Source organism: Musca domestica, unplaced genomic scaffold (assembly GCF_030504385.1).
Source record: "Musca domestica strain aabys unplaced genomic scaffold, Musca_domestica.polishedcontigs.V.1.1 3, whole genome shotgun sequence".
In the NCBI taxonomy this organism is placed as follows: domain Eukaryota; kingdom Metazoa; phylum Arthropoda; class Insecta; order Diptera; family Muscidae; genus Musca; species Musca domestica.
Window position 1 is genome coordinate 24,734,906 of NW_026712299.1, and position 13,064 is coordinate 24,747,969.

Here is a 13,064-nt window from a genome sequence, read left to right on the forward strand (position 1 = left end):
TAAATCAGCAAAGTGGTGTAGGGTATCATAAAGTCGGCCCCGCCCGACTTTAAGGCTTTCTTTACTGGTTTTATATATATCGATTTGCGATGCATTTTTCGAGGTGTTGCAGGCAGAATGACAAATTTACTATGGACGATATAAAAACAGAGAATTAGTACCAATTTCATTCCAGACTGCGAATGCTTAAGGTCCCTGCATGCCTATACCCAGAAACTCTTTGTTTACATGGATAAATATTACATTAATTACATACATCCCATTCTTTCGAATTGTCTTAATAACGTCCCATTGATTCCATTATTTTCCACTTTTTTTTAGGAAATCAACCTCTTCCCTTAGTAATCCCCACGCCCCCAAAAAAATACCTCACCTACAACTACCAACAACAACAACCAAATGATTTGTTTGGCCAACACTTCATTGGCAACACGCAATTTGAAAATAAGAATTAATGACATGTAGAACACTACCAACTACCTTTATCTACCTTCGTGGTTTAGGCAATTACAATGACCAAACGAGCAACAACCATCTGGACTACTAATCAAACAAATTAGGTATATCAGAGCGCGCTCTAACTGATACCACATGCGTTACTGCCAACCACCAAATAATGGAAGGAAGGACAAATCATCAATGGAAATTTGAATAATAGCCTCGTTCAAAATTTGAACGATAAGTGAGTGAGTGAGTGAGCGGTGTTTCTAACTGGATATTTAACGCTCTATGGACTTTTTCACTATTGGCTAGAGGCTGTCATTAAACGAGAGTGTAGATGTGTGTGTGTGAGCGAATGAGTGACTTCATTATGTTAGTAATCCATTCACTGTTTCGGGATAATAATTTATTCACAAGGGATACATATCAATCCAGTTGGCTATTGTGATGTGTCTATTACGGCAATTGCTAGTTGATGTTGACATTTTCAATATTAGATTTCAAATCAACAAGTAGTCCGTGTAATTAGATCGCTTTCGATGGGTGTTGATAGGAGATATTTATGTACGAAGTCGATACAAAAGCCGATTTTAAAGGATTTTCGATTGATGTCTTAGGTTAATTGACTTGGACCAATTGGCTATTAATTTATGATCCTCAAATTTTACTACCTAACTAATTTGTTGCAGTTTTATAGCCTCCACCATCCTCCTCCTACACCTTATGTAGGTGGTCCACTGGTGTCATGAGAAGGCACTCTGTCGTTGTTTTCAGGGCAACATTCAGGCAGTTCTGGTTATTCTTTCACAGTGTAGTGGACCGCATAGGTAACCACGACTTCAACCTGTCTACGAATGTGACCCCTAGCATCTTTGGGCTGTTCCTGTTCGGAATTATATTTTACTCGACGTGCACATTAAACCCTGTTCTCTTCTTAGCAGACCAAGTTGTAAAGGATGTGGGCAATGATTTTGGGGCAGCTAGGTCCGCGAGATAGGTTTTCAACCTTACACATAGCTCGTCAACAACAGGTGCCGATGCCAAGATTACACAATCATGCACATATGTTACGATATCTATGTGCGTCTAGAGTACGAGGAATTCCGGAAGTGTAGTGGTTAAACAGTTCAGGAGATATTACCCTACCTTGGGGAGCTCCCTGTTTCACTTCAAGTGGTTTGGGCTTCTTATTCTGGAATTTCACGCACGAGTGGCATCCATAAATATAGTTGAAATAATGAGGAGGAAAGTTCTCTCTATATGCTCAAACAGTGGCGTAGTTTCCTTTGATAGGTCAAGGGTTGCCAACACTGTTCTATGGCATGGCTTGTTGTGGTTTAATATTCGACTAAAATGTGGGGATATGGTGTGTAATGCATTGTGGTGCAATATTTGAATCTCTATTGATGGTTGGTAACTGGATAGCTTCCTCTGATGCTGGGGAGGAGTAAGGCATCAAGAGTCTTTGCTACTGGCGACAAAAGCAATATTGGTCTGTGTGATTAGCCTTTGCTGGCATCCTGGCCCATTTTCCAGGCTTTAGGAACGATGGCGGTGGCTAACGACAAGTTGATAACTTATTGTCAGGTGCTAAACCCCCCGCGTATCCTGATGTTCCAAAATTACAATTGTGATTCCAAAATTACCAACTGGTTTACTTCCACTGCCAATTCACTGATTCTGGGATCGGTAGGATTAGAACGGCGGAGATCATCAAGCTTATTTGCTAGCCCCAATGCCTCTGCTGGCAATTGTGGTCTTATTTCGGGTATTCGACCGGCTGCTGTAGCTCTGATGATGTCTTGGAAAATCTTTTCTGCTACACGAACTCTCAGAAAGATTGGACAGTTCTCTGAAGTGTCCTCACTCCGACGAAAATTCAGAAGAGGATGACGAAGACGTGGACTCGCTAGGAACTACGTTGCTGCGGCGTATCGCAACATAATCCCTTTCGCTGTAGTTTTGTAACCGACTTGATCCGGAACAGTTCCTAATGTGCATCTATTACATCGCACAGAAACAGACCTGTCGGGAATGACGTTTTGACAAGCCGAACAGGACCAAGGTCTGGGGTTTTCTTCGATCCCGGCATGGACCAAAAGAATTCGGAGCAGTTATGCCGGGCTACACTGCTCCCAAAGAAGAGAAATAAACAAACACGAACATGTATACACTGAGGTGACAGCCACTGGCCGAAACTGGGATGTTGTTGTTTCGGGTCAATCCGGCATCGTAGAACCCACTGCAGTGGGATTGAACAGTGTTGTATTTTGGTTTCGTTCAGCCAAAAATGGCAATAGTGTTGTATTTTCACGCCGAAGTAAGTTTTGATCTGTTTCACTCTTTAGTCCTTGCCTATTCGACTTGGCTTTGATTATCTTTTAGTAAAAAGTTTGATGTTTCGAACTTACCTCCAAATACATGATGGAACATCCAATAAGCGTGATTAGCAAGAAAATTGGACTGGCAACTTTGAAAACTTTCACCTTGCGATGATGGAACAGATAGCCCGCCAAAATGCAGCAGCCTACGGCACATGCCACCGAAATGGTGAGCAAAGATATTCTACAAAGAAAAACAAAAAAGACAAAATTAAAAACATAGCACCTTCTTTTTCTTTCCCATTCATTCCTCCATTCACGAAACATACTCACCTAAAGGGCCAATTGTAATCGGCCAGACATGGTTCGGGTCCTGTGCACGACTCACAGCCCGGAGCACACTTCAGACAAGTGAACACTTCGGAATAGTAATTGCTAATATTATCCTGATGTTCCTTCCAGGCAATTTCCATAATGGTGCCATTAAAGCCATCCGGATGTCGAATGGAATAGTAGCCGCGCTTGCACAGGCATTGATAGGCACCACGTGACCAAGTGTTGGGTGTGGCCAGAATTTTGCTTGTTGTTATTGTCGGTGAATCCGTGGTGGGTAAACGATAATCACACTTTTATTGTTGTTGTTGCGGGTTTGTTTTTTTTGTATATTTGGGTTTGGAGAAAGATGCGAAGAAAAACAAAACGGAAACGTGAGGTCAAAACCATGAACAAAATATGAGAAATGTCAAGAACATTTGTAGACACACAAGAAGTTCGGTCATGTAAGTTATTGGCTTTTTCAAAATCGACAGTTATGATTTTATCGGAAGAGTGTGTGAGGTTGCACAGTGGTGTATATTTTTTGTTAACCTTGAATACTTCACCTGAAATAGCTCGAAATATAATTACCTCCCATTTCGACTCTCTCCACTGTGCAGACCTTCCCTTTCCACCTTGCCGCCCAAAACCTTTATTACTTTCCCTTTCACCCGCAATCGTTAATGTAGCAGAAAATACCACGAAAACCATCATCACAACCCCCACCAACAACCTCACTGTCCCTTATGGTCTATGTCCTCCGTCCTCCACTCAACACTTACCACCATTGTGTCACGATGACATTTATGCGACTTATGAAACGCTTGAATATCATTAATGAATTCTGTCGACTGGGCGCTTGTGTCGACCAAGTGAAGACGGCGTGTCTGTATCTGCTGATAATTGAATCGATAGGCCACCGGTGCCTCGCATTGATTGACACGCAAGCCGGTGACATCGATGTCGATGCTAACGAAACCTCGCAGACCGTGTCTTCCGCTCGGCGGTATGGCAATGCTGTACGACAGTATCCATTTGCTGAGTGAACATGAAAAATATGGATATGTCCACCAGCCTTTGTAGTAAATATTCGGTGGGCTGGGTGCAAATTTCGGTGAACGCAACGTTGGTGAGGAGCTTTCATCGGCGAACCTGAAAAAGAATAAAAAAGCAGTGGAATGAGAAAGGGGTATAACGCTAATTTGATAATGAGATAGTAATCAAGTTATTTATAGGAACCAGAATAAGTTAAAAAGCTGTAAGTTCGGCCGGGGCGAACTTTAAATACCCTCCACCATTTGGAACGAATTTGGAAATTTAAAAAAATAAAATTCTTAAAAAAATTCTGTTAAATTTTAAAAATACCGAATATTGCCGTTATATTGGGGTCTATACGATATGGACCTACATAGGCATTGTTTGCCATTAGCCATTACCATATTCAAATTCGAAACTTGAAATAAACGGTGAATAATGTAGCTAAAATCATCAAAATATCGTATATAGGGAGGTACCGTTATATCGGAGCTGTGCGAAGACCTGGACCAGCATAGACAATTTTCTGTCACAGCCTATAGCATCCATTACTAACGTCAAATACGATATCTCAATACAATTTCGGTGGGTATTGTACCTAAACTCGTCAAAATACCGAATATAGGGAGGTACTGATATATGGGGCCTATACGAAGACCTGGACCAGCATAGACATTTTTCTGTCACAGACTGTAGTTCCCATTACCAACTCTAAATACGTAATTTAAACAATTTTGGGTGAATAATGACGCTAAAATCATCAAAATACCGAATTTTGGGAGGTACCGTTATATGGGGGCTATACGAAGACGTTGACCTGCATAGACATTTTTCTGTCACAGACTGTAGTATCCATCACGAATCTCAAATACCAAATTTGAAACAATTCCGGTGAATAATGGCGCTAAAATCATCAAAATACCGAATTTTGGGAGGTACCGTTATATGGGGGCTATACGAAGTCGTGGACCTGCCCAGATATTTTTCTAGGCTGTATTATCCATTTCGAAATTGAAATACCAAAGTTGAAACAATTCCGGTGAATAATGTCGCTAAAATCATCAAAATACCGAATATCGGGAGGTGCCCTTATATGGGGGCTATATGAAAACGTGGACCTACATGGCCCATTTACGAACTTAACCTAATGGAAAAATGAACAGGTGTGCAAAATTTTAGCCTTCTATCTCAATTCGTTCGAAAGATAGCGTGGTTACAACAGACTGACGGACAGGACCTACAGAGCTATAAGGCTAAGCGAGTGTAGGCTAATCGTGGATTTTGAAATATATTTTCGAAGGGCTATAAGAGCTATAATCCTGGACTTTTCAAATATATTTTTTGAAGGACTATAAGAGCCAAAAGCCTGGATTTATAAATATATTTTTAAATGACTTTAAGACTTACTGGGTGAGATGAAAAAACTGCAGCCAACTTCAGGCTGTTGTCATTTCTAACCCACTCGTCCGACAGCTATTAAAATTATTCAAGTGACAGCTCATTATATTCTTTACAAGCGTACAAAAGCATTTTGGACTTCAAGCGTGATAGTGTGATTTATATTTGGCTGGAAAACCACAACTGGCGAGCGTTCGAGCACTCCAGCATTTAAATGTGAATAAATCGTTTATGTCTCGTACCATCGCTCGTTACCGTGATGCTGGTAGCGTAGCCTAATGTCAAGGAAGCGAACGGAAGAAAACAGCAACATCAGCAGAAATGATTCGAAAAGTAAAGTAGCGACTTGATCGAAACCCGTGTCGCAGTGGCCGAAAAATGGCACGTGAGCTGAACATAACGTAATATTTCATTCGGCAAATATTGAAAAATGAAATTCCAAAAAGTGCATGAACTTACACCGCAACAGAAAGAAAATAGACTTATAAGAGCTAAAGAGTTGCATCGCCTGGCCGAAAGTGGTGAACTGCCGAATTTGGTTTTCTCCGATGAGAAAACATTCGTTGTGCAGCAGTTTGTAAAGAAACAAAATGATCGTGTTTACTTGCCAAAGAGGTCAGCTGAAAATGTGCACCATTGGTTGCCCACCAGCTCTTAAGCGCCGATCATGGTGATGGTGTGGGCCGCCATACCAGCCGATGGTCGCTCTCCGTTCGTATTAATTGACCGTGGCATCAGAATAAATGCCGAATACTATCGCGAAAATATTCAGGAGGGTGTGTTGAAGCCTTGAGCACGCAAACTTTTTGCCGCAGAACTTGCGCATTCCAACAGGACTCAGCACCATCGCACCATCACGCGCCTTCCAAGAATCGTTACAAAATGAGGTTCCTCGCTTTATTTCCAGCGCACAACGGTCACCAAAATCTCCGGATACCAATCCGTTGGACTATTGTGTCTAGAGTATTTTGGAAAGCAAGGTTGGCACTAAAAAATACCAAAGTGTCGATCACGTCAAAGAAGCGCTTTGCCGGGAATGGTCCAAAATACCGTAGAGCATCATTCGGGCAGCGTGTGGCGGTTTCATGGGGGGTTTGAAGGCCATAGTTCGTGCCAAAGGTGACCAATTCAAACAAATCTAAACTTATTCTAAAATTTGATGCTATTTCCGACATTTCTTGCTTTAATTCAAAAAATTAAAAAAAAAAATTGTAAAAATTATGACATTTGACTCTGTTGTAGTTTTTTATCTCACCCTGTATTCTTGATCGGCATAAAATTCTATGTAGATTTAGCGATGTCCGCCCGTCTGTGGAAATTAAGTAGGTTGATAAAATTTTACTCAAATGTATATTAGTCTTCAGGAATTTTGATATTGAAATTGGGCCTAGTAGGTCCACGTTTTGGTATAGCCTCCATATATTGGTACCTCCCTATTTTCGGTATTTCAATGATTTTCGCGACATTATTCACCGAAAATGTTTAAAATTTGGTATTTGAAGTTTGTAATGGTATTTGAAGTTTCAGCCTATGACAGAAAATTGTCTGTGCAGGTCCACGTCTTCATATAGCCCCCATATAACGGTACCTACCGATATTCGGTATTTTAATGATTTTCGCGACATTATTCACCGAAAATGTTTCAAATTTGGTATTTGTAGTTCGTAATGAATATTACAGCCTATGACAGAAAATTGTCCGCGCAGGTCCACGTCTCCGTATAGCCCCCATATAATGGTACCTCCCTATTTTGTTTCATTGGTATTTGTTTCCTTGATTTTTTTTTTCAAATTTGGTATTTGAAGTTCTTAATGGATAGTACAGCCTATGCCAGAAAATTGTTTGTGCACTTCCACGTTTTGGTATTGCCCCCATATAACGGTTCCTCCCGATATTCGGTACTTTGACGATTTTAGCTACATTATTTACCTTACATTACATTATTTTTATACCTTACACCACATAGTAGTAAGGGTATAATGTCTTTGTGAATTTGTTTGTAACATGGAGAAGGAAGCGAGATAGACCCATAGTTACTTTTGAGGATCTCCATAAAATCACTTTCTGTGTCGATTTATGCATGTCAGTCCGTCTGTCCGGCCGTCCATGTATTCTTGTGAACAAAATGTCGCATTTATTATCCGATTGAAAAGGTCGCATTTATCATCTCCGATTGAGATGAAAATTTCCAAACAACATTTGTTTGGTCCAGGGACGAACCCTATTGAAATTGGTGAGAATCGGTTCACAGTTAGATATAGCTCCCAATATCACTAAATGGCCAATATCAGCCCAAATGACCTGAATTTTGGTACATCCGACCAAATTCTGTCGGGAAGCAAGCACATCAAATTTAAAGAAGATCGGTTCAGATACAGCTATAGCTCCCATATATATGTTTCATCCGATTTAGTGTTTTAGTCCCTCACATTTGTAATATGCACTCCACAGGAATGATATTTGGTACCAGATATCAGATATAGCCCAAAAATAGTTGATTATAATTTTATTAAAATCTGTTCGGATTTGGATATACCTCCCACATATATCTTCATCCGATTTCGGGTTAATTGTGCACCAAATGGCCAATACCAGCTAAAATCGCACGAATTTTGGCAAATCCAACCAAATTCAGCCTAGAAGAAAGTACACCAATTTTAGTAAAAATCGGTTCAGATATAGCTATAGCTCCCATATATATGTTTCATCCGATTTGGTCTTTAAGTCCCTCACATTCGTAATATGCACTTCACAGGAATGATATTTGGTACCAGATATCAGATATAGCCCAAAAATAGTTGATTTTAATTTTATTAAAATCTGTTCAGATTTGAATATACCTCCCATATATATCTTCATCCGATTTCGGGTTAATTGTGCACCAAATGACCAACATCAGCCCAAATGGCATGCATTTGGGCACATTCGACCGAATTCAGCTTAGCTCCTCTTAATAAGCATAGTGATGTAGGGTATCATAAAGTCGGCCCCGCCCGACTTTGACCTTTCTTTACTGGTTTCCAAGTTTGAAAATTGTATTGCCTTATAACAAAAGTTGCCTATGCAGGTCCACGTCGTAGTATAGACCCTAATATAATGGCTATAGATTTTATTTTTTTTTTGAAAATTGTCAAATTCGTTCCAAATGGTGGAGGGTATTCAAAGTTCGGCCCGGCCGAACACATCTTTTTTACTTGTTTTAAATAATGTTTTTATTGTCTAACTTGAAATCTACAAATCCGTATTATAAATAAAAAATATCTAGGGATTTTGAAATACGAACACTTGAATTGTACAACTTACCACGGATACATTGGCGAGGGTTTCTTGGCAACTTGTAGACCTTCTTCTTCGAAGCGTTGCAATTCGCCATTTTTGTCGTGGTTCTTTTTGATCCACCACACATAGGACTGCACGGAGCCATTTGTGATGTTGAGGGCCAAAATTCTGGCACCTGTTGTGTGTTGATCACTTAATAAACCCTTTGCCAAGGCGTCGGATAAACCTAAAAAAATGGCAATGAAATTAGAGCTATTATTTTTGATATAAAAACAAATTAAATTGGGAAATATTGGAAATACTGAACAGGTTGTGCATCAGATAGATTTATTAAATTGACATGTGGAGAAAACTTTTGTACATTTTATGCAGATGGTTTCTCTAGATATCAAAGTTTCTAGACTAGAGAACCTCACACCTTTAAGTTAGAACAAAACTTGTTTCATTGATGTTTTGCTTAAAAATACTAAATTTAATTGGCCATTATCCAATTACGTTTAATAATCGTAAAAAATACGCACGTATGTTTCACAAAACATATTGAATTTGGCCCAACCGAAACTGTTGTTTTCCTTGCTCTTTCATAACAACAGGAAGCCACTGCCATAGCCATAAGCCAAAGTGTATATGAATTATTAGAATTTCCTCTTTATATAAATATTTACGTATTTTTCAACCAACCAACAAAACAACGCAATGACGCACATGCACGAAGCTTAAAAGGATTCCTAGACCACTGGCTGACCATTGTTAGTCCAACACGTGGATCTATGCCAAACATCTAGTGCTTAGCTTCTTAGCTAGTACACGTGTTATGACATGTGGTTTTTATTTGCTTTTATGCCAATTTTAGATTTATGGCGTACACATAACTCTAAATACATATAGATATGTTTATAAGAACTGTAGTTTTTGTAAACTTTGCGCGATATTTTAGTTTATCTTAAGGTATATAGGGTCTAAAATTCTAATATAGCCCTATATGTGTGTCGTTATACCAAAAGTGGAGATATGTTGGCTCTATGGATTATGGGCCTAGTAAAAAATTTTTAATATTATATACATTGAATTGAATGATGTTTAATTTTGCTGGGCGTTGGGCGCCATATTTGTAATACGGCATATTTAAGAAAATGAATGTAAAGCGCTCAGGATTAAAGTTACAAATGTTGACCTATTAAAAACTCCTCAATAACATGCCGATAGTTTGTCAATAGATTACCCAAGACTCCTCTATATCTAGTCTATAGCCACAAGGTGGTCACGCTATTATGTATTTGTGAATTTGTTTGTAAGATAGAGAAGGAAGCGAGATAGACCCATAGTTACTTTTAAGGATCTCCATAGAATCACTTTCTGAGTTGATTTATGCATGTCAGTCTGTACGTCTGTGTATGTATTCTTGTGAACAAAATGCAGGTCACATTTATTATCAGATTGAGATGAAATTTTCCAAACAACATTTGTTTGGCTCAAGGACGAATCCTATTGAAATTGAAGATTATCTGTAAAAATTTAGTTACAGCTCCCATATATATCTTCGTCCGATTTGCTTTTTTTGTGCACCAAACGTGTAATATCAGCCCGACTAGTATGGAATTTTGCACATACAATCAAATTAGGCCTGAAAATAAGTATGCCAAATTTGATCGAAGTCGGTTCAGATATAGCTATAGCTCCCATATATATTGTTCATCCGATTTGTCATTTTTGTCCTCCGCAACCGTAATATGCACTCTGTAACAACAATATATCAATATATATCAAATACAACTCAGAAATACCTTTGCCAAATTTTATCGAGTTCGTTTCAGATTTGGATATAGCTCTCATATATAACTTCGTCCGATTTATTTTTATTGTACACCAAACGTATAATATTTGTCCAAATGGAATGGAATCTGGCACATGCGACCGAATTTAGTCTAGAAGGTAGTATGCCAAATTTGGTGAAGATCTGTACAGATATAGTTATAGCTCCTATATATATTGTTTATCCGATTTATTGTATTTGTTACCCACAGCCGTAATATGGACTCTGCAACAACGATAATCAGGGAAATATATCAAATACAGCTCAGAAATATCTTTGCCAAATTCTATCGAGATTGGTTCAGGTTTGGATATAGCTCCCATATATATCTTTATCTGATTTCAAATTAATTTCGGACCAAATGGGCAATACAAGTCCGAATTTAAAAGATACAAATGCTTCGGCATATTTAGTCCTTTGAACTTTAAATTATAATTATAATCATAGCGTGTATGATTGAATTCTCCCATAAAAACGTTTAATTGTTATGTGGAGCTCTACTAAATTAGCAAAGTGGTGTAGGGTATCATAAAGTCGGCCCGCCCGACTTTAGGACTTTCTTTACTGGTTAAATTGTGTAGGTTAGGTTAGGTTAGGTTAGATTAGGTTAGGTTAGGTTAGGTTGAAAAAGAGGGCCGAACCAATTTCGCCGCAAGCCCTGTTGGGCATACACTTAAGCCAGTTTAGGACTGTTGAGCGCTCTAGTCAGAGGGGTTTTACCGAGGAAGACGTGCAGTTAGCAGTCTGTTATAATTGAAATTGTGTTGCCTTTATGAAATTATGTAACTGTTTTATATCATTTACCATGAACCGACTAAGGTCTGCTATAGTGTTGCTCCCTAAGAATTGGGCTCTGATATTAGCAAACGCTGGGCATATACAGAGAAAATGTTCCAAAGTTTCGTCATTTTCCCTGCACGCCCTGCATATGCTGTTATCTGTGCAACCTATCTTGTATAGAAGAGCTTGTAGGCCCAGGTGCCCCGTAAGGATGCCTGCCACCTCACTGATCTCCTTCTTGCCTAGCAATAAAAGATTCTTCGTTTTTATCTCATTTGGGTCCCTACGCCCTCTTCGTTCCATAAGGATATATGGGCCTTTTTTGCCCATGTATTTAACATTAGACGTGACGCTTTTAGCGGCAGTGGATTGTCTAAGTTTATTGCTGCTAATTCCCTGCCTGTTCTAGCGAGAGAGTTTGCTATCTCGTTACCTCTAACTCCGTTATGACCTGGTACCCATTGATCGTTGATCATTGACCTGAAAGTGAACATTGATCGACGGTAAGTGACTAAGTTAAAATTAACCTTGGGCATATTTCTATAGACTACTTATTCGGGTCTCTAAGTCATAGCCTAGCATGTCCTTTGAGATCCTGCTTGAGTACTTACTAAGGTCTCTCGCGTATACTTGTAGAATTTCTTGGATACTTGGAATCTGGCGTAGATGTAGCTTCGAATATCCTCGTAGATCACGTTTGAGTTTTTTTTAAGGTCTCTCGCAGATGTAACCTTGTATATCCTTGTCGAATTGATTGGGTACTTAGTAAGGTCCCTTCTAGCCGTAGCTTCGCATGTCCTTGGTGCTTGAGTATTTATTAAGGTCTCTTATAGCCGTAGCGTTCATATCCCTATAGTAATACGAATTAGATCTTTTGTAGACATAGCCTTGTACTCCCTCATAGGTCCTGCTTGAGTACTTATGAAGGTCTCTCGCTTCCCGAATCCTGAGAAACAAACTCTGCTCTCCTGGATATGTTAGCATAAAAAAGTACGTCATAATTGCATGCTAATATTACTTAAACAATAGAGTGTATTATTAAGCTAAAAAAAGAAATTTCTCGTTCTGTCCAAAAAAAAAAAACATTTCTGTACGAATCCTTGGACTCCGGCAAGCTATCCTAGCCTAAGGAATAATTATTGTTCAATATAATAGTAAAATGTATTTCTTTATTACAAAACTGATGGGCGGAGAACCACTGAGGGATACACAGACAGAGCGAAAAAATAAAACAGCAATGTTCCCTCTGAGGAGTATACGAAAATCTTTGAAACTATTGTCCATTCCTCTGCGATAGCATATTCTTAGTAAATCAATAGCTGGTCAGCACGTTCAAAACTTTCTGAGATTTTACTTATCGATAATGTTAGAAACGACGCGAATTCCCCCTTTTTATCTGAGGTTAAAGAAAGGACGAAGTTTGTCGTTTAGCAGGAGATTCCCTGGTTTATTCTAAGCATATAATAACGCTGCGGTTTATGGACTGTAAGCTTCAATCTCTAGTGGTTTTTGACAACACACTGGACTTGCTTAAGGCAAAAAGAATACGTGGATTTATAAAAAAAAATGTTTAAACACCAAAGCAAGCGTCGATTAAAAAAACAATATTTTTTAGAACCAGAGACACACTAGAATTTCTTAAAAAAATATTTTTCAAGAATCTGGGACTACCTCGGATTTTT

At 38.9% G+C, this 13,064-nt stretch overlaps 1 protein-coding gene across 1 annotated transcript in view; it reads right to left on the reverse strand.

The window, feature by feature from the left end:
• Window positions 1-13,064, reverse strand: part of LOC101896009 (probable G-protein coupled receptor CG31760) — a 153,017-nt gene that overhangs the window by 8,378 nt on the left and 131,575 nt on the right. The window contains exons 5-8 of the mRNA XM_059124532.1: window positions 8,814-9,015; window positions 3,860-4,229; window positions 3,096-3,388; window positions 2,853-3,006 (exon numbers count right to left, since the gene is read on the reverse strand). Of these exons, the coding sequence (XP_058980515.1) occupies window positions 2,853-3,006; window positions 3,096-3,388; window positions 3,860-4,229; window positions 8,814-9,015 (1,019 nt within the window). The remainder of the gene's footprint in view (window positions 1-2,852; window positions 3,007-3,095; window positions 3,389-3,859; window positions 4,230-8,813; window positions 9,016-13,064) is intronic.